The sequence below is a fragment of the Aphis gossypii genome, chromosome 1, assembly GCF_020184175.1.
Source record: "Aphis gossypii isolate Hap1 chromosome 1, ASM2018417v2, whole genome shotgun sequence".
Classification (NCBI taxonomy): domain Eukaryota; kingdom Metazoa; phylum Arthropoda; class Insecta; order Hemiptera; family Aphididae; genus Aphis; species Aphis gossypii.
This window is the reverse complement of record NC_065530.1, coordinates 57,568,546-57,594,617: the sequence shown is the minus strand read 5'-3', so window position 1 is coordinate 57,594,617 and position 26,072 is coordinate 57,568,546. Positions and strand designations below refer to the sequence as shown.

At 23.7% G+C, this 26,072-nt stretch overlaps 2 protein-coding genes across 7 annotated transcripts in view; one reads left to right on the top strand and one right to left on the bottom strand.

Moving 5' to 3' along the window:
* LOC114119591 (cationic amino acid transporter 3) overlaps window positions 1-26,072 on the bottom strand; it is a 137,354-nt gene that overhangs the window by 72,224 nt on the left and 39,058 nt on the right. For 2 of the 4 annotated variants that reach the window (XM_027981187.2, XM_027981188.2), the window contains exon 1: window positions 15,398-15,740. The exons of 1 other annotated variant lie outside the window; for it this stretch is intronic. The gene's annotated coding sequence lies outside the window, so the exon portion shown is untranslated. Of the gene's footprint in view, window positions 1-5,238; window positions 5,315-15,397; window positions 15,741-26,072 lie in introns of those variants that run through there. One more of the 4 variants, XM_050197943.1, reaches the window with a different exon arrangement.
* The window catches only part of LOC114119573 (cordon-bleu protein-like 1), a 102,622-nt gene continuing 96,597 nt past the window's right edge, over window positions 20,048-26,072 (top strand). For all 3 annotated transcript variants that reach the window (XM_050197941.1, XM_050197937.1, XM_050197936.1), the window contains exons 1-2: window positions 20,048-20,241; window positions 24,966-25,049. In XM_050197941.1, coding sequence (XP_050053898.1) covers window positions 24,967-25,049 — 83 coding nt within the window. In that variant the 5' untranslated portion in view covers window positions 20,048-20,241; window position 24,966. The remainder of the gene's footprint in view (window positions 20,242-24,965; window positions 25,050-26,072) is intronic.

Here is a 26,072-nt window from a genome sequence, read left to right as displayed (position 1 = left end):
TAACAATTTAAGTTTATGGATTTATATAGGTTTAATAGCTATATAAAATAAATGGTACTTGTATCATGTATAGTAAAATAATGATAACACGAGGTAAGCTCATCTCGGATACCTTGCTATTTGGGACATTCAGTTAAATATATAAATATATAAAATATGGTTGATTGTATCTGTTCAGCGCATGAATCATCGAGAGGTTGACCTTATTTAGTCATCAAGTGATTGTATGTTAGGTTGATATACTCAAATCTTAGTCTGTTTATAGTTATTAATATAAGTTAAAAGTTTGCGTGGCATCGAACCACCGTATTCTAAAACAAGAGTGATTAATTTTATTCATTTAACTTTGTTGTTATTAATTAGAATCAAATTCTCTCTAGCAAAATAAATTGATATAAATTTTGGTTTATCAGGTGTTTCAAGTATGAATCTGTTATGATATTCCATAGAAACGCAAGTTCTTTGGTTAGGTTATGGCCACTCATATTATTGTGTCCAGGCGCTCAAACAAATTGAATATCCTTTTTATTTCAAACAATATATTGTAATAATTTAATTTCAGCTTTATTTTTTGATTTGGTTATGTGCGTGCTCCCTGTTAGTTTTAAACCGAGTAAACTTTACATCGTTTACTCGAGGAATGTATTTGTTTTCAAATTTCAAAAATGTATATGAATATTTTTTTGAGAAAATAATAAGCTATGATTTTTTTGGAGTGAAAGTAAAACCAAAAGTTTTACTCCATAGTAACATGTTGTTTGACTATGGTTTGTATCTCATTGCCTCTGGACAATATATTGTTCTCATTTATATTGTAACTTTGTTTGGGAGTTTTATGATAGTTGAGAGATCATTAATTACAATTAGGAAAAGAGTTGTCTCCACTAAGCAGTGAAGAATCTTGAGGAGTATTTTTTTTTATTTTAAACTATGTAGATGATGTACCTTTATTTGATATTTGTATTGTTCTATTGATGAGGTATTTTGTGATAAAATTAATTATGTTTACATTGAAATTTAATTTTTTCCTTTATTTAATTAATCTATTATAACAAATGGTGTAAAATGGTTTTTGTAAGTCTTGGCTGACTAATATTAATTATTGATCCTAATTAGAGGTTTCTTTTTTACTTTATTTTCAATAATTTCTAAATAGTGCAAAATCGAATTAATTTTTCGGAAGCCATGTTATAAATTTGAAATTAAATTATTAGTTCCTATTTACCAGATTAATCTTGTGCTTATAATTTTTTCTAGTAATTTTATTATGACTAGTAAAGAAATATTGGATGGTATAAAAAGACATAGTTCTTTGATTTATAGGGTTTATGAAACAGTTTAACAATTGATTTTAGCGATGCTGATGGGTTAGTTATGGAATATTGAGTAAGCAAAGTTCATTTTTTGGTAAATTTTGGAGAAAAATCATGAGTTCATTATCTATTATACACGTGTTACATTTTTTTAGAACAAGTGCTATTTTAATTTCTTGGAGTATGAGTAGACTATTAATTTGGCTATTATCGTCACTTGGCATAAGGGAAGCTTTCTACACTACAAGATTTACAAATTAAAAGCCAAAGTAGTTTGCAATTTTTAGTAGTTTTATTATTTTTATCATTCCTTGTTTATGCTTCGGATTCTATTAATTCATATTCTTAATCTTTAATCTTTTTTTAAAACAAGTTAATCTATATTTTATCCTATTTTTTATTTTTTATTTTTTTTTTTGTACTTTCGGTTTTATTTTCAGCAATGTAACTAAAAACTATTTTTTGGTTATATTATATTCTTTATAAGTGTCTGATGGGCCAAGCTGTCCTTGATTATTTTCGAAAATATGTTTGAAAGTAATATAGTCAATTTTTAGTTCTTATAGTTGTTAAAAATTGTTCACACAATTTAAATAAATATCAATGTTTTCTAAAAATGAGTTTAAACAACTAAATTCAATTTTGGGTTTTTTTGAATCTTGTCTTGATTTCCTTTTGTTTTCTAACATTATACATTGTGATGGGTTGTTGATGTCTGTAGAAGATTTTGGTATTGAGGAAGAAGGGAAGTTGAACGATTCTGAAAATCATCTTTTTGTGTAAGATTTCGGATCTAATTCCATATCACTTTGTTAGTTTTTACCATTAGTGATAATATTTAAATTTGTTATATTTGATTTAATTTTATACGTATTGTCATATTACTTAGTTTATTTTCTTCTGTTCCTAGCTGTGTTTTTATTATAATATTTTTATCAGAATTTCAAGAGCATTTAGATATAATGTGGTCTTAAGTCTTACATTTTAAAACATATAAATGTGTTTTCAGATATAAATATTCTATAATTTGTGTCATCGTAATTAATAAGAAATGAGTTTGGAAGCTTGTCTAGATCTTCTTGGTTAATGAAAAAAGTTTGATGACAAGAACTTAAAATGTAAGAAAATTCAACATCTTGTATAAAAACTCTTAAAACTTCGATATTGCTGCATAAGATTATGTTACGTTTATTAAACTAATTTTCTATTGTGACATGTGGTATGTTGAAGTGGAAATTAGATACTATTATTCTCTTATTTGAATTGCGCAGTTTGGGGAATTTAAATTGTTCATCATATAATATAATATTAGGTGGTTTCCAATAATGTTTTATTATAAATTATTATAAATGGTCACTTATTAGATATATGGAAGGTAAAAATTAAATTTATCGGTTTAAAAATCTATGCGCGGAAAAATCATGTCAATTATTAGTATTGATTGTGTTTTTTTTTTTTTTTTGAACGAGGCTGTTTGCTATTGTTGAAGAAAATTATTGTTAACATCTGTTAATAAAAATATTTGTGTTTATTTCATGAAGAGGTAATATTCTATAGTTTAACGGCTTGTTGAGTTGTTTTAGATAATAATATTGATAGATTGGTTTTTAAAGTTGGCGGAGTTTTCATTTGGTTAATTTTATTTGATGTTTTTTTAATGATTGTATTCATAGTACTTAGTGAGTTTTAGTGATAGCTAGACTTTTTAATAAGAGCTTTTTTAAAAACATATTTTAATGGAAAGGACATACAGCAGGATTTTTTTTTTATTTAGTATGTGTGCATACTGCCTATAGTATTATATAATAGTCAAAATTAACTATACGTTTAGTGTTCCGATTATTTGATATCAAAACTCGCGATAAAAAAAAAACATGCTGTCTGTATACTGAACGAACATGAACTCCATCACTTTATAAATTATTAAACTTCTCCGTTATTCAATAACATCAGTTTTTTGATAATACAATTATTTTTTATTTCAACAACATTTCAAGTAATTAAACATATTTATATCTATACTATTGTACTAAAGTATAAAAAAACACAAATATATCATTAAAAAAAAACCTCTTCAGCCAAATACTTTTAATTTAATCAAAAGTTCACATGGTCATGTCTATATGACATGGAGAAACATATTAACTAATAATTACTATAAATCTGTTATATAGGTACCTTCTAATGACTTAGGAGTTAGGTTAATATAATAACACAACATTGTGTTTATTACAGGACAGTATGTAATTAATCCTTATTAAATTAAGCCATGTTATACTACTATTTATTAATACATAATTGATGAACTAATTCAAAATGTCCATTTGTATTAATTTGTTGAGAACATGTATCATACACAATACGCATTTCAAAACTTATCACAGAAACTATTTAAATTCTATACATATAAAAGTGATTTTTGATAGTTTCAAAGTATATAGATCTAATTGGAAAAAAATACGACTTTGACATAATATGTTATTATTTAAACTATAAGGTATTATGTTGATGAAATACTTCATAATAATATACACAAATAAAATGTATAAAATAAATGTATGCATATATTTTTTTTAAATTATATTCAATCAATGTAATCTTATAATTAATTTTCTTTAAGTAATTACCGACTACTTTCTAGGTATATTATATAAATAATGAATAATTAATTAACTGTATTTTTTCAAATTATTTATTTATTTTATATTAGGAAATTCATTTAACTTAAAGGTATAAATTGTTGAAAAAACTTTTAAATTATACTATCAACATTATTTTTATAATAGTCTATACAACTGAACAGATGTGTTTAACACAGCTATCGATTTCAAAATATATTAATACTACCTAACCACGCTTTATATATTATTTTAGTCAAAAAATTATAAATTTCTTTATGATATTCCTGGTGAAATACAATCATATTATGTAATCTGGTATCTTTTTCCATACAATTATTTTAAAACATAATTCTATCGTAACCAATAACCATGCTATAAAAAAATCAAATAATTAGGAATTTAATAAAACAAAAAATGTGTTAACATTTTCATCAAGTAGAACCTTCTAATAAATTCCATAATTCATATACACAAATTAATTACCTATAATACAATAGTTGACTTTGATCTAACTTTAAATCATTCCGACCTTTTTATATTTACCTACACACCTAGTGTAAAAATAAAATTTTTAATAATAAAGTCACATAAATACCAAGAACAAAAAGTCCGAAGTAAAAATAATTACTATCGTTTTAAGTTAAAATAACTCTTTGATTGCTTAAAACGTTTCGCAATTATCTATTTTTTTTTTAAATATATAATATTAATTTAAAAAAATAGATTAATAATGCAACACTGGCTTATTGTGCTCAGGCCAATGAAACAATGAATTGCTAACACCCAGTTATTTTACCCTTTTCAAATTTTTTTAAATTACAATTTATTTTTTAATTTTATCGAATAACTTGTACTATTTTGATAGGTGATTAAAGATCGTTTTGATTAATGATTCTAAATATTTTAAAAGTCTAGTTTATAATACAATTAGTTCATAAATATTGAGTAATAAACAATAATATATAATAATCGTATAAATCTATAATAATTGTAATTTAAATAATTTATTAATAATGGTACACATTGTAAATTTCTTTGTAAAACCCATATTTTGACCGTTGTTAATTTTTTTCTTTAAAACCAATAATAGGGACATCAATTTATAAACGTTGATAAACATCTTACAGTATTTATACATTATAAGCTACTAACAACTGTTGTTATGTTGTATTAAAATAATAATATGTTATAATGAACATAATATTTTCTTCAACGCGCCATATTTGATATTCAAATGTGTAATATACATTTCATAAAACAATTTTCTAATTAAAATAGGTTTTTAAAAATATTTTAAAACTTACTAGATTAGGCACTGGTTTGAATTAATATTATTGATTTTGGTGTAAACTAAATTTACCATTACAGAAATATTATTACCTGAAACAAATGTACATAATAAACTGATATTAATAATAATTTAAATCTTTTCATTTTTAATGACTTAATAAAGTAAAACAGTTGCGTAGCTAGATAATAAACTTGAATTAGTCGATAGACAATTTTATTTACCTATGGTATATTTCTAAAGCAACTACCCTATACTAAATATATAAATATTAAATGTATTTTATTTCATGTTGGGTTATAGCCCAAATGTTTCTATTAAGTTACCCTTCACTAGTTGTACACTTGTACCACAGTAACCGTATTATTAAATTTATCACAGGAATTTATTTATTACTCCATTCAATATTTACAATTTACGCCAAGTTCACAAATCACAGAGAATCAGGACACACTCATGTTTTCTATAAAATGGTTGATTTCAGAGATATTTTTGATATTAAGTAAAATGTTATGCTATTGGGCCATACAACCATCGACAAAGTAGGTATAAATTATAACAATATAATAAAAATGAATAACAAATATTATATTATCCTTTAAATAAGTACTTGTTGGTAAATTGATTGTGGCTTATGACATGAATTAATAAAAATGTTGAATTATCAAAACCGATTCAGAACCTTTTAAAGTTAACAAAGTATAATTATTTATTAATATATACTAACACATTGCAAAATTTTAACAACAGCCAGAACTGTTTTAGCGAGTGGATTATAATGAATTTATAGTTTATATATAAGTATATCTGAGCTATTAGTGGATACGTGAAAACTCATTTAAACCACCCACTAAAGGTACTAAGTAGTTACAAAGACAAAGAACCATAGAGAAAGGGTAGATAATTGGAAGCTATTACTACTATGCGATAAATCTTCTTAAAGAGACACCGTAGACTTGTAGACACCAAACACAACTAAAAAAAATAAACAAATGAATAACGTTATGTTATTCTGTATATATTTGACATTAAACGACACGTCTAAATGCTTTTGTTTTTGTATATTTGTATTAACTAAATAGTATATAGAACAAACTTATTCAAAACTATGTTAAGTATATTATTGTCTATTTTTTTTTAGAATTAAAAAACAACCAAACGACTATGTGAAGATCATTTTTCAAGACATTTTTCTATTCTAATTATTATTTCTCACATTGATGTCTTAATTGTATCTCTATTGATTCCTTTGCGCGTTGTGTACAAGGTGGCTTACAAAGGTTTTGTGTTTTCGTGTGTAATTTTAAAATGAAAAACACAGTTATATAGTCTATATTATAATTTATAATTAATGATCTACAGATAGCACGGCAAACGTTACAGAACTCATAAATAATATTAGATAATGCATTCAGTCAATCTGCAGAACCACGACGAAATCCCCACACGCATATATTAGCCAACAAAACCTCATTTCCGTTTAAACACATTCCACTTCAAAAGTTCAAAGTCTGAAACAAAAATCTTAATGAAGTCGACGAGAATTACAATACGAGTACCTATATATAACTACTACATTACTTATCCACTAATGTATGTATATTACATATTTAAGCTATACAAACGATATAATAGACCACAACATACTACACATTTGAGATTAAAAACCGACCTTTTCACGATGAAGTCAACGTCAACGGATAATATTAAGATAAATCATCAAACAATAAGATGTTTATAAGTAACCGTAAAACTAACATTTAAACTAGGTACATGAATTTCAGTACCAATATATTTATATATATGTGTGTGTGTGTGTGTGTGTGTGTGTGTGTGTGTGTGTGTGTGTGTGTGTAATATTATATTATTCCACAAATACTCGAATATTTTATACTTATGAGATGACAAAATGAACGAACAGAATTAATAACAACGGAGACAGTATCAGAAATAAATCTAGGAGTGATTTAGTTTAAAAATATGTACCATAGAACACATAATATAAATATAAAATAAATATACCAGTTTTAAAAAATGATGAACCATAATAACGTACATGAAAATATATTATTGGTACAAACTGTTAGAGACTAAAACATTACACCTTTTTTTTTATATATAAATTAACTGATACAAACGATAAAAGTATCTTTGAAATATTAGCTTCAGCTTCCACAGCCCCTATCTAGTATTTGCACCTGGCTCACGAATAATCAATATAATTTATACTTATTTTATATTTTTGCTGTGAGTAAAAGAAGCGCTTTATAAATCATAAAATATGAACTGATTATTATTTACCTCGTAGATAAAATTTAATCACATAATACGATAGATATAATGTCTAGACTTATAGATAAAAAATATATGAATATTTAAAAAGAATTTGATAATTTATAGCAAAAAAAAAAAAAAAATTATAAAAAGAAAAAATAAAGTAATTGATTATTATGTTGACGTACTAATCATTTATTAATTTTTAATAATATAATTATATATAATAAATAAAAATAACATATTATATGGATAATTAACTACAGTAATAAATAGTAAAATGAAAATATACTATTTAAGTAAATCAAATTACTTTTCATAAATTATATGAATCTCAACCTTGTTATTAATACTACAATGGAGTGTAGTATTAATATCATAATGCATCCTTACAGTATTGATCAGCATCCAAAATACAATCAAGGATTAGTAATGCGTTTGTTACCCAAAAACATTATGTTGGTATAATCTCACTATTTTAGGTAAGTACAAGATACTATAAATATTTTGAGATTAACCATTTAAAAATACAATACCAAAAGAATAATACTTTTATCGAACAACACTCATTATTTATAAATCCATTAATATTTTTGAAAATAAATGTTTTTTTATTTTTTGCATAATTTCCGCTCGAAATAAAACAACAATTTTTTATAAAAGATTATATTTTTTATCGTTATAATTATTTTATTTTTATTTTTTTGAATAACAACATACATTTTTAATTTCAAATATTGAAGCATAATAATTTTCGGAGTAATTTAGTACATAAAGATCGAAATTCTGACGAGTATCTTATAGTTATAACTTATAACTATTTTAAGTATTTAAAGCTTAAGTGAACGCAATGGAGTGGTATGGGGATATCTCTTAAAGTTCTTGTTTATTACCCCGCTCAATAAGCTTTAAATACTTATAACATTTATAACTCATACATCAGTTAGGTTACACTAGTTACACTAGTTGTGTGACTTTCAATTTTTATGTACCGAAGTACTCCAAAAAAAATCTGCTTCAAAATATGAAATTAAAAATATATGTTGTCATTCAAAAAAGTAAAAAAGACTCTAATAAGTAGTAACGACAAAAATATTTTTAAAAACACTAATAATTTTTATAATTATGAATTTTGTTCGATAAAGGAATGATATAGTATATTTTGAACAGCGGAATACGATTGCGCGCGTTTTACCTTTTTGTATATACGATTGCACACAGTGCCAAAATAACAAAGAACATGATTTTGACTATTCAAACGCAATGATTGCGCGTGAAATTGGATGCGATTTTACCAAATTTTTATAACAAATTTCAATTACTTCATAATTATTTTTAATATTTAAATTACAAATTCAAATACATTTAGTCAAATGTAAATAATTCAAAAAGTAATTGTATCTTAAATTGAATCTGCAAGATGATTATGCTCACTAGTATTTTATAAAATGCATTTATCAGTTATTATTAATACTGTAAACATATACTGTATTTTTACAACACCTCTATCTGATATATCCATCTGCCGCTATCTGATGTATCGAAATGTGTGCCCATTCACTACAAATAAATCACTCCTCTTTTCCAAACTTATATTATAGCAAATTTCATTTTCCATTTAAAAAATAAATATAAAATTTCAACACTGCAAAAACTGACACAGCTAAAACACTACTGTCAAAAAATAGGTATATACTATAAACACATCATACGCAATAATTATAGTTAGGTATAGGCGTACATGTATGTAAATTTACACTAAAGATAATAATAATCCTGATCTAAAAGTATGATCTAAAATATAACCAATTATTTCTTAGTGATAGAAAGTTTGTCTGGTATCAGCAATAATAATCTCCTATAGTAACATACTTAGGATTCATCGCGCACCTATAATATATTTGACAACATTGCTTAGAAGTAAAAATAATATAGCGGGCACAATCGTACACCTAAAAAAATACTGCCAATAAGGACCACACGCAATTGTATCGCGCCCATTTTGAATCACTACTAATTAGTAATTAATTAGAATTTTAAATTTTACGAAAGAGATAAAAATCGTTTCTTAGTGTTGAATGTTTTATATAATATGTATATTGTTGTTGTAAAATGTGGTTGACATTTTTTTTTACAAATGCCGAGTATTATATTAATATTATAATAATTGTCAAAATTCCGTTTATTTGATCATTCAATAAATAATAAAAATTTAAATTAAAAATATTATTTTTAATTGAAAGGTTACAACTTATATTGGTTGTAGGTATATCATTAAATACAAGTTAAAAGTTGTTCTCGTTAAAACATGTTTAATGTATATATAATATATAAGTCAAAGGAAATTAATAACACGGTATAATACTGACAACTCACTTCTTTAAAAATATAATTTTAAAAGTTAAAAGTTAAAACTTATTACTATTTTGTTGATATGTATTTATATTTATGGACTCATACTTTATTATTAACAATTTGTTATTTTTTTATGATTATTTTACCACGAATGAAATGCCAGGCAAGTTAATTTATCAATATTATTAGTAATATTGGATATTATATTAATATTCCAAACAAAAATAATTAGTAGGTAATTACCAATTACCCTGGTTTTTGAGCTGAATTACATATTTCATAAAATTAATAAATAAAAAAAATCATTTTACACGTTAATCATTAACTAAATAAAAATAGCTTTCTAATCAGTTAATCAGCTATTATATTTTATAATACAGTGCCTATCTACTTAATTTTATTGCTCAATTATGTCCCCATGTTAGCTATAATCTCGAAAATCTATTTTATTAAATAAAATTGTTCTAAGCATTACTTAAGTTCTAACGGTTCTATGGTGTAAATAAAAAAGTATAAGAAGCGAGAAAAGATTTGAAAGTAAACTTTTTGAGGTGTCATATCAACATTTTTAAAAAGTTGGAAATTAAAACAGGGTTTTCTTATTGGCAAGAATATAAAAATATATAATGAAAAATTTATAGACTTAGAACTATCAAGTTTAAAGTATGCTTGTTTAAAAATAATAATCAACAATTTAGTTCCCTTTTTGCCTAACATAAACTCCATATTAACGAAAATATATATATATACGATCGATGAATAAGCGAAAACAGATTTGTACGAGTATAAATTACGATGTGTTATTCGAGACTGTACAGCACTACCTAACATTATTGTCATACGCAGGTTCATAGGATATTAGGATATAATATATACGATACACCTATACAGCGGTATATAGACGTATATCTCAATTCTTAACTTAGTCGATCGGAGTATCAGTGATAATTTGCTAAACCTCCACAAAATCTATTGTTACTATAGAGAGTAGGTACCTAGCACGAGGTTTAAGGGGGATCATAGAGACCATACTCCCCTTAAGTCTATACATCATAAGTATTAGCCCAAGTGGGTAAAGAATTAAAAGTAGAATTTTTGGACCAAAAGGATATTCCCCCCCCCCTCTAGAAGATAAATCAAACCCCCTACTGGTAGTTACATTTATATTTTATACCAATTTTAAATTTTAACTATTTGACCTGAACACAAACTGGAACCAATTCGGCTCAATCTAACAAAAACTTTTTTTTAAGCTGAAACCAATTCGGTTACTCCCTTTTTTATAATACCCTAATCTAAATTTAAGATAATCAGAAGTTGTTAAGTTTATAGTAATATTAAACAAATAATTAAGTAATGAAAAATAGTGTATGTGGATTAATTTCTTAGGTACTGAATTTTAAGTTAATGAATAAAATAAATAAAGTAACAAGATGTTTCATACGACTAAAAATATTTAGTTACTAGAAATACTAAATAATAAATATGAAAATACAAGTAACATTTATTTTGTATGAAGTTTGGACACATTCAAGACCACAGAATTAATGGGAATTTTTGTGATAAATGATCATAAAGCTATCAAATATTAAATCAACAACATAAGTATTTTAATACTTTTCAGTAGAGTCTATGGTTTATATAAAGCAATATAAATACTAAAGACATCCAACTCAACAAAATACATACAACATAATTAACAAAACAAAAATATAATTAATAAATCACTTTCTAATAGATCTCAACAACATTGAGATAAAAAACGAACAATCAAATGAAACAACGAATAAATTATTACTGCTGCCTGTTATATGCATAGTATACGAAGAAACTAATTTTACAATAGCATTAAGGTTGATATTAAAATATTATTATATTATATAAACTATCATAAGAAGTAATTGAATATTAATAATTACATTTTAAATATTTTTTGTTTAAAATTATTCTTTAGTAGTCTTAAAAGAAAAAAAAATTACCAATCTTAATATATATACAATATACATATTATATTATATCATACAACTTTATGTATATAATAAATTACAAATTTCTAATAAATAAGATTTTCTTATGATTAAGTTATCAATATGATTATATTGCAGCCCATCAACAGTTGTTTGTTAAAAATTTTGAATTACATCGACCTAGTTAATTTGTTTGGTAAATACAAATATTATGGGTTACACATCTTTAATGTTATTACATTATCTTTCTAATCATGTTAATGAAAATACAACATATAAAATTGATTAGATCTATCGTGGCAATTGTTAAAAACTTATGGCATTAAAACCAGGTTTGTTTAAATTTATTTATTTCCTACTTATGAAAAAATCTAAAATGACCATTTCAACATCCAATAGTTTCAATTTATAAGTATGACTTTTCAACATTTTACCGACAACTTTAAAGATAATGTCCAAAAAAAAAAAAAAATGATATAGGTATTGCAGTAAAATTAACGCATATTATGAATTTACAATTTTTTTTTAACCGTGCTACAAATGTTAAGACTTCATTAATTTCAAATCTGTAAAAATAATTAAATAACACAAAACTATCATCCATTGTGAATAAAACAACATGTTCGCCCCATTCTATGTACATTTTCTATACCATTATACTAAACACAATCATATTTCGGTATTTTACCAACACCTGTGACATACCAAAAAAATTATCTGCAAACGCAATAAGAATGACTGGTTCAATAATCTAATTAATATTTTATAAAATATAATGATTCGATATACCCATTGTTATTTCGTATATTGTATTATATTGTATTTTCTCAATTTAAACTTTTACAAACAATAAAATTAAAATTAAAATGTATGAACACATTTGAAAAATAACTTAGATTAATCAATTTTAGTTTAAAAAAACGATTTTATGCAAAAACCTCACAATCAATTAACTTTAAATTAAATATACCTATTGACTATTATTTTCTTATTCACGTTGTCAATTACAGCAATTCCATCAAAACTGTTGAACTATTTTTTTGACATACCTTTTATAGCTTTATTATTCAAAATAATTGTTTTCTCTTGTAAGAACCGTCAAGGTAAATATAATATCTTAAAACTCTCACTAGACTTATCAAAAAATATTATTATAAATTATAATTATTGTAAGATCCACCAAATTTTTACTATAATAATTTTAAGTAAACTTTACATTTTACTAATTGTGTTACTATAATTTATTTATTATTGCAACCTACCTATATTAATACTATCCAACTACCATTTAATCGTGTCTTATTTAAAAAAAATCGAAATACAACACGCATAAATCATGTTATATTGTTACTGTATAATGTATATAATATAAGAATAGTATAGTTTATTTTAAATTTTATTTTATTTTCAAAAATAAAATATTTTAAATAATACAAATTAATTACTTGTAAAATAAATTAACATGGAGAATGGAGATATCCAAATAAAATTACCATATTTGTTGTCATAAAAAACTTAAGTTTGAATATAGGTAAAACACTAAAACTAGTACATTACACATTATTATAAATAAAGTATTAACTAAAATTGTATTTATTGTTTAAGAGCCATGTAAAATGTAGATAATAAATATATTATAATGTATTTTATGTTGTATCAAAACTTTAAACGGCAAATTCGAAGCAGATTAGTTAACTCAATAATATTATATTACATTATAATTTAATTTTAATTTTAATTTTAAAATAGCTTATGTTATGCATAATAACTATAATTATTTTTAATTGTAAATCAATAACAATATTATGGACATGGTAAAAAATATTCGAATAAATTTAAAAGGATAAAATAATTTTAAGTGTAGTATAAATTTAATGCATAGAAATAATTCAGTATAATTTATTATTATTATGACTTTTTATAAAAATAAAAACCATTTTATTAAATCAGTTTTATTATTATAACATATTAATACGAATATCATAGAATATTAAATTAATTAAAATAGTATGTTATGACATAATATAGATTCTAGGATTCAAATTAATTATTATAAGTACAAAAATAAAACTGGATTAGGTAATTAATTCGGTTTTTATTAAGTCTTATTCGTAAGCAAATAGAAGTAGGGACTTTTTGATATATGTAGTATAGGTTTTTAAAATATAAATACTGTAAAAAAATTTAAAAAGTTATGAACTACAAATTTAATATTCAAGATTAAAATTTTAATTTTAAAACTTAAATACTTATAGATAGATATTTGTAGGTACCTACGTAAAGAAATTGAAAAACTACTTTTTAGCAACAAATTAATGAATGGAACATATTATAATTTTACTATACTGATTTTAGTTTTAAAAAAAAATTTCAGAGTATAGAAACAAAATATTGTCCACTCATCTCCCTTCACTCACCTTCACTCAGTATACTGTAGTGTGTCGTTATATTAAATTTAAATGCAATGATAAATAAAAAATTTTAAAATTATTTTGAACAAAGATCAGTAAGTCAGTCAATAATAACTGTAAAAAAAAAAGTGATGAAAAATTTCTACATTTTTTGAAAGCTACGCAAATTGTTACACAGTTTTCTTTATTTAAAAAATAAGTTCACGAAAAAAAATATAAAATAAAAAAAACATATAGTAATTTAAAAACTATTATGTTACTCGCGACTTCACATAGAATCTAAAATATTACTATAATAAAAATTGGTTTAATAATATTGATAATACATAACAAATTGCTTAACGCCATATAAAATATAAGGTGCCCAAACTAACTGTTTATCTCGTCAATAACTTATTTTCTAACTAATTTTTCTGTTTGTGTGTGTGTGTGTGTAATAATTATTAATTGGAAAATAAAATATATAAAAATCATCTTTAACTTTTTACTTAAAGAATTAGAATACAAAACTAAATAAATACGATCATCTAATTAGTAAAATTAACATTTAATGCACTATTGTATCATTTAAAAGTATTGATATTTCGAGGTATTCGAATAATCTAATTTAAATTTAAAATATGTAATACCTACATTATAAAATAGTTATTAATATACGTCATACACAACTCTAATAACATTTTAGAAACTATTTAACTGATCTTCAGAAAACGAAAAGAACGTCTTATTTCATGTATGATGAGTGATGACTGTCATAAAGATAAATAGATCATAAACGAGCATATATTTATTAATACTTAACTATACATTTTAGTATAAATAATATATAGTATATAGTTTTCATTGTTTATTTATAATAATAAGGTTAATGAAATACTTTTCTAATGATGTATAATTAATGTACTTATAAAAGCAAGATAAGTGAATACTAGAATTAAAATATAGGTGATATACAACACGAAAAACGTCGATTTTATTAAGATCAGAAAAGAAATATATATATTCAAAGATTTTGCTTAAGAATAATTGTTGTCTTTGTTCGTCGTTTCAAACAATTTTACAAAAATATTTTATTACTAATAACAAGTTGAATGGTATTTCAACTTTGACGTTTTAGTGCCTTCAATAATATTAATATTTGTATAATAAGATGTATGATTACACTTACCTATTTTACGGGAGGAAAGTTTCTGATGATGACGGAAACTGATTTTAACTCAGATATCACACACCACAGAGTTATTCAAAATCAAATTATTAACATATTTAGATGTGCAACCAGATAAATAACACACACACGCACACATACGCACTATACAAGTACTCGGCAAATGGTGTTACGATCTATAGCACAATTGGACAACGGCCAAATTGATCTGCGTGATCAGAAACATCATATTATTATGATAATCAAAATAAAAACAAAAAACAAAATAAAACAAAAATTTCGTCTTACAGAGCCCTACCGACTACCCGGACTACGGTTCTAGCACTGCCGCCCGCAAATGGAGTACAAAATACCCCTTGCGACTCCGACCCCACTCTATCCAACCCCTATTATTGGGCGCTGGTAGCGCCCTGGTCCCCAAAGCGGGACTTGCGTGGAAACGCTTGGCGCGGGCAACACGTAAACGACGACGCGACGCCCGGCGATCTTCTGAGATTATATACCCGGGTTATGTGAATACCAAGCCACAAGGTGATCGCTCGTGCCGTACATACAATTCTTTCACGTTGTGACTAAATCCTCTACACCTATTTTTTTTCCTCATTCTCACTACTTTAAAGTGCGTATCACGACGATACACTTCACGATATTAGTCTAATGATTATATATATTATTATTTTAAAGTGTTAAAACGTGAATTCTATTGTTTTTAGTTAGTCTCAAAATAAACAACGTACTAACTGTGAACAGATATAAATATATAATAGGCTTAAATGGTTATTTAAGCATTACAATACAGTTAATAAAACAAATTTTATTGAGTTATATTTACACTTTTCTCCTTATTATAGGGTCACCCTAAAAGATATACATCAAATTGCAAGGAAGTAAACATTTCAATCGAAATAGAATCATGAAAATGTTGTTAATAAGCATGCCCAAAATACTTTTTCAATTTACAATATGATAGGCATGCCAGCTATATGATATAATAATATAATATGTAGATTAAAATTTCTTTTATTATAATCTATATATTATATTATATAGATTATAATTCAATTTTATATTATAAAATGACTTGTCTTGAGTGATTCATCTTCGTTTAGCCAGAACCGCTGAAGCTATGAGTATGAAATTTAGTTAGAAGTTTCATTTTATAATGCGAAAAACTCCTAAGAAAGAATTTTTCAAAATGCAACCCCTACAGGGGTTAAAAGAGGTTTAAATGAAAAAAATTGATAGAAAATTGTATTTTTATATTATGCACCTTGGTTAGTGAATTTGCTAAAATTATTTAAGTAGTTATTATTAAAACTATATAATAAAGATATTACAGATATGTTTTTTTAAATTAAGGGATAGAAATTATAAACTTACGTACACATCTCGCGGGGTCCGCAATCCACCACAGGTGAATTGACTACTTGATAATATGCTGCTTGCATAATCATAAGTCTCACGGGCAACGACAAGCGGAATGACTATAATATAACCAGAGTCCTAACTAACTCACTGACTGTTAAACGTGGAGCCTGAACAATGATAGATTAAGACTTGAAATTTACACAGTATGTTAGGTTAAGTACCACAAATCTAGTGAGCAATAATAAAGCATTTTATAAAATTCGTATTTTAAAGTGGTGCTTGCACAATTTTTTGAGATTCAAAATACTCAATATTTTTTTTTTAATTTTAACACCATTAAATCGAATATTAAATAACAAATTAAACAAAGTTTAAATCATATTATAGAATTGGCATTTTTAACGGGCAACGAAGTGCACGGGATCAGCTATTATTATATATAATTTTAAGACAGAGTTAATCTAATGACTTTAATTAATTTGTCAAGGGCAACACTATGCAAGATCAGCTAGTATTCTATAAACTGAAAAAATGTTGGGTTATTCATTTTATTTGTAACTTGATACATTCTAATACCTATATTTCAAGAATTTTAATCATATTTCCAAAATATGTGTTTAATTTTAAATACCATAGAAAAAATTATTCAAAATTCTAGTTTTAAAAGTGATTTATCATTGCTTTTGAGATTTTGAGTTAAAGGTAATAATACATAAAAATATTTAATTGATTAAAATTGTCAAAGAAAAACATTCAATAACAATAAATTTACACATTTTCGCGTAGGTACTTCTTTATTATGTAATCTGGAAAACGATTTTTAAATTAAATTGAATTAGCAAAAATATCTGTTAAGAGGAACAACTTTATATAAATTTAATGGAACACTGACGTTAGTGTCATTTAATTAAAAAGCAATGATAAATTATGAGATTTGAATATTTATTCTGATCGGAGCTTAAAACAATTGAAACCCATGTAGTTTTTTATCTAAATTTTACCTCTACAATAATAATTTATTGTTAATACATATATAAATAATGAAAATTATCCAGAACTCCATTACATTTAAAATTTAATTATTTTGAGCACAGCAAAGTAAATATTTAAAAACATACTTTTTAAGATTTAACCGAATTTTTTTGCAATTTATTTATAATGCTTTCTTACTAAAAACCACTATAATTGATAAAAATATATTAAAATAGATGCATTTTTTAAAATACTAACACCGCTCAGTTTATAATCAATAGATACATTATATTGTTGTGGTTATAATAAAATAAAATAATTGATACTTTTTTATTAGCTATAAATTAAAATGTATAAAATATATAAAGTATAATTATACATTATATTTCATTAAATTAAGTTACATTTTACAAACGCAATAATAATATATGAATATAATATTGATGAATGAGTTTTAAATATTTGGTAAATATTTAATCTTAATTTTTATTTACTTCAACAATGTTGTATACTATTATATTTACTATATACCTACTGCAGTTTTACAAAATAACTAATCGTGTTTTACTTTTAAAATAATAAATTAACAATGTAGATATATATTACATTAAACGACTCAAGACAATTTATAATAACAGACATTGGTATTAGAATGTTTAACAGTTTAAATGTTTAATAGTATGTCATTGCTAGGTGTGCCATAATAATTAACCCAGCTTTAACAATGGTATAATAATGAAAAAAATAGATTAGTGCTAACTCTAAATATTATAATCAGGGACGTTTATAAATAATTATTTCAGTGGTTCCAACAAGTTAAACAAATTTTAAATCTTTTAAATCGATTTTGGCATGTATAATTATTGTAATAGATTATTACAAATAATGAAATCATCATAAATGTTATCTTATAACTTTTGTTGAAATATATTGGAACACATGTACTTATTTTTTTTTATCTTATCATCTAAACTATATAACAAGTTATATTTATTTAACAATAGTAATAAATAATGATATAAAAACATAACTTTTACTCGAAATAGCATATAATATATACTATATTTTATAATAAATTAATCGCAGTAAGTATTCCATCTATTCAAAAACATGAACTGTAATGAAATTTATGATTTAATGAACCTGAGTAATAAAAAATGACTATGCAAACGAACGAAACAGAATTTTAAATGGAATAAAATGTCATAAAAATGCTGTTTAAATCCCTTACTTTTACTTTACTTAATTTTATACAGTTCTTTAAATTGTATTCAAATATACAAGTTTGTCGTACAAACTCTTCAATTATTATTGATTTAATGTGTTATTATTGATGGTGATATTATTTTTAAAAGGTAAACATGTAGTAAATCTATTGTTAATTGTTTACGAAAATTGTAATAGCATGATAATATTATCTGCAATAAGTATTATATTATAGGTAATGGTATTGTTTTAACTATAATTATATTATGGTCATTATTTTTGCAAATAACATGAGTAGGTAGAGATACATGATATACTGAGTAATACACTTTTAAAAGTTTTAACATAAAACACTTATCATTTCTAAAACTATCAACGTTTTTGACATTAATTCTCTTAGCTAATTTTAAGTCAATATCGATATTTGAAAACAAATACAATCACATAAATATAAGAATTATTTGTAGTTACTGAAGTTTTGACCCCTTTGCCTTAACTCGCGTTAATAATTAACTAGACCCTGATTAGGTTACCAGAGAAATCACCATTTTCAACATTGATGACTAAAATACTTTTATAGTTTAAAAAGAACCTCCATACAAGAAAAAAAATATTATTTTTGTAAAATCAAAAATTCATCGCTTTAATTAGAATCTAAAATAACATTGAAACCACAATATTAATTGATTCCCAATTTTTGACAATATAAATGTTATTATTTTATTGAAATTCAAAAGTAAATAATAGTAGATACTTATGAAGTGTACACACAATTTGAAAAATACAATTTAGTTTCAGTAAAAAAAAAATTGAATGTGGTTTTATAATGATGTGTTTTATACTCAAAATTCTCAATACTCTAGGCAAGTCACGATAATAATAGATAAGATAAAATCATAAAATTAAAATAATCAATTTGTATAGGTACGCATTACGCTTAATAAATAAAACAATATGTTTTCACTTTTAAAATATTGTACACCATGAGTAAAACGCAACCTAGTTTTAGACACTGTAGTATTCTCCTCTACATTACCATCAATCAACTTTATTGCAACGAGTGTTTGACCGGACACTCGGACACTGTTATTCTTTCTATCGCTGTCGACCTCTGTTGTCGTTTAATGTCGGATCTACGCGAGCGCGCGTGTGCGCGTATGTGTGTGTGAGTGTAGTTTCGTGTATATTTTTTCAAATAAATATTTTTTTTTTTTTATAAACTTTCATGATAATTATAGAAAAAAACTTGTGTCATAAGTGATTTAACAACGCCCAAGTAGTGCAATTGTACTTGTAAAGTAAGTAATTCAATAGTATTCAAATGCTTCAGAAAAGAAAATAATAATGTATGAAGGTTAATACAAAATAGTTAGGTTTATACAATTATTTTAATCAAATATTCACATAACTTCAAAATTAATTAAATTAATAAAAATAAATTAACAAATGAAGAATTATAAGATTTAAAACAAAAATTGGTAGATGAATTATTCTTTAAATATGAATAGTCTAACTTCGTACATATAAAAATTTATCGAATTTTTAATGAGGTATGAAAATGGTTTTTTCTACTATAACTATGACAGTTTGATAAAATATCAAAATATTTAATATTTTGACTTTTAAGCTCTAAAAAAGTTAAACAAAGAATCTTTGTTTAATTTGAATTGTATTCAAAATTAGAGCTCGTACATTAAAACTCAAATAAAAGGTAAAAAAAAAAATAGTTAAAATATTTAGTAGGTACCTAACCAAAACAAAATGATATAACACAATGCATATATTCTTGCATACCATTATTTAACGACCGATAACATTTTATTACGAGTATTCAGCCCTAGGCAATGAATTACAACATGGCTGGCATTTTGAAGAAAAAAAACGATATCGAAGATAATTAAACGATAAGCGTCGAACGGGATACAAGTACTGGTTCTACAGGTTTTCCTATTTCATTCGTGTAACCCATGATCTCGTGCTCAAGTGATGAATACTCGACCGTAGATAGAAGAAAAATGTAATAATAATAATAAAAATACAAAAGTTCAAAATTCAAATATTCATTATTTAAAAAAGTATATACAATGGATAAAATCAAAAATAATATTCATAATAAATAAGATCAATTGAAAATAATAATGAACTTATTTATTTATTTATTCATTATATAAGAATAACTTAGATGTATGTAGGTTGGAAACTTGATTGTTAATAACGTAATCAATAGAATATGATAAATTTATGCCAATATCATTTTGGTGTGTAATTATCAGATGAATAATAATTTCTTATTTATTTGTATAATAACAATTTTATTTATTAATTCAAAATCTTGCTTTTACTTATAATATAAAAACTAAAATATAGATACTTTAATAAAATTAAGATTTTATACTTTAAATTTATTTTTGAATGGATTACCAGTCACGCCGTATATAGTATATACAGTGTGACTCACCAAGCATGTTTGCTACCTATTTCTTTTTTAATAATTTTAGTTATTTAAGTAAATTTATAATTGAATAAAAAAATTAAAATGATTATAATTCTTGGTAAATTACATTAACATACAGATATTTTTTTCCTATAACAATGAAATAATTTAAATTCTGATTTTTATTCATATTTATTTATCAAAATTCTATTTAAAAACACTGACCATCATGAAGTATCATTAATAAAAATTCTTTCAACTATTTGCACTCAGAGGATGTCATACAATCGAATGTATTTTCTGCGTCTTATAAACGAACAACATAATATAACATTTACATTCAACAAAACCAATTTTATGATGTTATCTTCAATATTAAAGTAACTAACCTATTATCAAACATAAAGGCAAAAATATTATCTATGTTTTTGGGTAAGTAATATACGATATTTTACATATTATTCATAATTTGCTTAAAGATTAAAGTATTGTAAAAAGACACAGTACGAACACGGTTAAAAGGACATTTTCTTACCTTTAAATTTAATAATTAGTTAAATCATTTTAATAAGTAATATTACAACTAACAACACAAAATTGGTTCTGCTTGACATAAATTTGTTATGTTGTATGTTTATAAGATGGAGAAAAAATAATAGAAGTAGCAGATACCCTACGAATACATCGGTGTAACGTCGTCATAGTTATTTAAATACCTAATATTAAATTAGTTTAAATCTATTACAAATTTGTAGTACTTAGTATTTATTATTTTTACTCAAAAATATAAAAGCCATCAACGTTTAACACTAAAAATATTATTTTTAGTTTAATTCAAATACGTCAAATACGGGTGTTCGCCAATTTAGGGAACACTGAATTTCTCGGCTGGATTTTTTCGGAATAAATTGATTTTTTTTTACAAACTGGTGGTGTATAAATACACATTTTTCGATACATTTAAAAAATTTTTGAAATTTTGTTCTGCGCATGCTCAGTAAAAAGATAAACAAGACTAACATAATATGAGTATAAAATTATAACACTTCTAAAAAAATACGTACAAATATTCAAAAAGTAACCAATAAGAACTAATTTTAAATGATTTTATAAATTTTTTAAAATAATATAAAAAGTATATTATTTATTAAAATTGACATGACTTATATTCAGACAATTTTGAATTTAGAACCATAATTGATACATCAAAATTTCTTTAAAAAAATAGGCCTATCTGGCTATGGTGAAAAAGTTTTTACTGAGCACACGCAGACCAAAATTTCAAAAAATTTTGAAATGTATCGAAAAGTGTGTATTTGTATACCACCAGTTCGTAAAAAAAAATCTATTTATTCCAAAAAAAATCCGGCCGAGAAGGTGAACACACTGTATAGTCTAAAAAGTAAGTACCTATAGTGTACTTCTTACTAATTATTTATGTATACAATAAATTTTACAAAATTTCTAACATCATTAATAAAAAATGCACGTAATGTCGGTTTCAAAACAGAAATCAATAGTGAAAACAAAACTACTTTAGTATTCGTATGACAATATGACAACACATGATTATGTATAACTTAGATTAATCTTTTATAAAAGCAGGAATATATAGGTATTACATAATATGCATTTAGACGTTGAAAAATTAGTTAAAAACTTGCAAGCACACTGAAAAAAATACATATTATATTATAGTTATTTCAGTAGGAGTAAGTTGCATATTTTGTGATTGCATTTTGTATGTATTTCAATAGGTATTGTGGTATTTTAATTATTATTTATTGAATAAAAACATTATACTTACAAAATCAAGCATAGATATTTATGTAAATATACTACCTTAAACGTAATCCAAATACGTCAAACCATTTAAATTTAAAAAGTAAAAAATTTAATAATATAGTCAATAAAAATAAAGAATGAAATATAAGACCCTAATAAAACAAAATGAAATCCATAAATATTAAGTCAGGCATTAGAGAATTCGAAATATTACATTCTCTGGTAAATTGAATTTATAATTTTATATCATCAATTTAAAATCTTACAAACATACAACATTATAGTTTTATTAGAGGATTATATTACTTTGAACGACAATATCAATACATATAAATGTATTTGTATCGTATCAACTAGATCTTATTGATTTCACCAACTTGATATTGATATTTGATACTAAACAAATAAAGATCGGATAACAAAATATCAAAATTTACCTATAAATGACGCCTTAGTACAAACTATTCCGGAAGAAAACTAATAAAATATATTCAATAATTATTAGATTTAAGATATTTTATAATGTAGAAATAATTAATTTTTTTTTTAATTAAGTAATGAAAAATTACGTATAAAAAGGATTGACTTTTATGATGTACTCGTACCTACTATTGTTAAAATTTACAAAAAATATCATACATTATTATTTCTAACTATATTATATTTTAAATATTAAAATGAAAATTTTAATGTTTCAATTCAAAACATATCATTATTAATCGTAAAAATATAATAATATGTTGTGGTTAGCCTTTTGGCCTTTTGGGTTTCACGCTTTGCCATAAAAAAAAAAAAAAAAAAATTAAAAATGTTATATATTGTAAGCACTGAATTACGTATTCTATTATAATATATTATTATGTAATATCAATCCATTTTAGAATATTTAAACGATACTTTTTTAATTCTTTTCATTGATAAATATAAAAATATAAAATTAAAACAAAAATGATCTTAAATACATAATATGCGATATAAAATGTATTTAATCGGTTCTGAACTAAATATAAATTACTTACTGATTAATATCTATTTTAATTAATTAAATTAAATGCTTCAAATACTTCAGGTTTACATATATTTCACATGGATAAATAATATTTTGAACATCTAAACAATGTACGTGATTGTTAATAGGAATTATAGTATACGAAAAGTAATAAAATAATCGTCAAATATATTAGTTACGGAATTGAATATAAATCATCAAATCGTGAATTATTACACTTTAAAACTTACCATAATCAGAACATTAATACTCTAATAAAAAAAAAAATTGATTAAAACTAGAATATTTTCATCATAACATGAATAATTAATATTTATATATTTAAAGTAACAGCGTTTAATCAAAGACTTGCAAAAAATATGATACAGCAGAAAAAATAATTATGAAAAGAATAAAGTCTAACTATTTAAGTTCTTTGTACGACTTATTTTTTTTAACGAATTTAATGTTAAAATAATTTTTTTAAAAAAAAACAATCTGATAAGGTAAGAAATATTTCAAAAAACAAAGAACACAACTAGTCCGTTACAGTTCATTTCGAATTAAAACACAATTATCTAATAGTCAAAATTTAACTAAAATAAACAGGTCCAAACAATTTCATCATTTTAGTTATTAAAAAAAACTATAGAGTTTACTTATAATAAGTAAATAAGAAGTTTAATAATTCAAAATTTGTAAGTTAAAAGCTAATATAAACACATTTTAATTATTTATGCGATTCAATTTTCACCATAATTTTTAAAAGTAACCAAAATCACATTATTTAAATGGTAAATGCTTTTAATTTTTAGGATGAATGTACTTTGTTTGAAACTACGTCGTAAACACCAAATTTGGTCTCCAGAAATGACTGAAAACATAAAACATTCAAAAGCGTAAGTCATTTTTACATTTGTTTAATATTTCCAGATGTACAGTCAATAATTATTATTAGAATTTAAGAAAATAAATACTCTTTTCAACATAATATATTGAACACATTATCAAAACTATATTATTAAAAAAAAAAAAAATGTTGGCTGTTGAAGTCTATATGCTTTTTAAATAATATAAAAAAAATAGGATGCTATATAATATTTGTATACAAAATCAGGTTATTGCATACAGTGTCTTTTGCATTATTACAGGTATTTTTCAAAAAATTTATATTTGTATTAAGGATCAACGCTATTTAACAATAACTTTATTACTAATATTGTGAAAATAATTTTTGAATTAACGCTAGAGACAATTTTTCATGAAAATTCAAATAAAATTGGTTAATTGAACCTAACCAAACAGTTTGTAATTTATAATGAGAATTATTATTTATTATCTTCATTGTAAATATAAATGTTTTATATATGTTTTTTTTTAGTTTAATTTTGTTACCCTAAAATTCAGTGTAATAATATTACAATTTTATACTTCTATTTTATAAATTAATATAATATAATATTGTATTTGTTTTTGAGTATGAATAGTTCACAAACATAATTTTGACAAAACCTTAATATCAAAAGGAATATATATTTGCAATGTACCATAGTGTATGTATAGCTTTATTTGTATTGGTTTAATAAATTGTTTTGACTATAGGTTATAAAACAGTTACTAGTTACAATAAATTAGTTAAGATTAAATTTATGGATTTATAAATGTATATTTATTTTATGTTTATACCAATTTATTGTATTAAATCGTGTAAGTTTTACAAAAAATAATTAACGTTTTATACAAATTATTTTTCTTTAAGACCATTGAATATTTACACTTTTTTAATTCAAAATAAAATTTATTTTCCTTTTTTAGTATAAAATATTATACATATTACCTATACATTAATTAGAAAAAATAACCATAACCATAATGTAAAAATTACAGATTTGTATAAATAAATAATATAGTTCTTTCTTGGT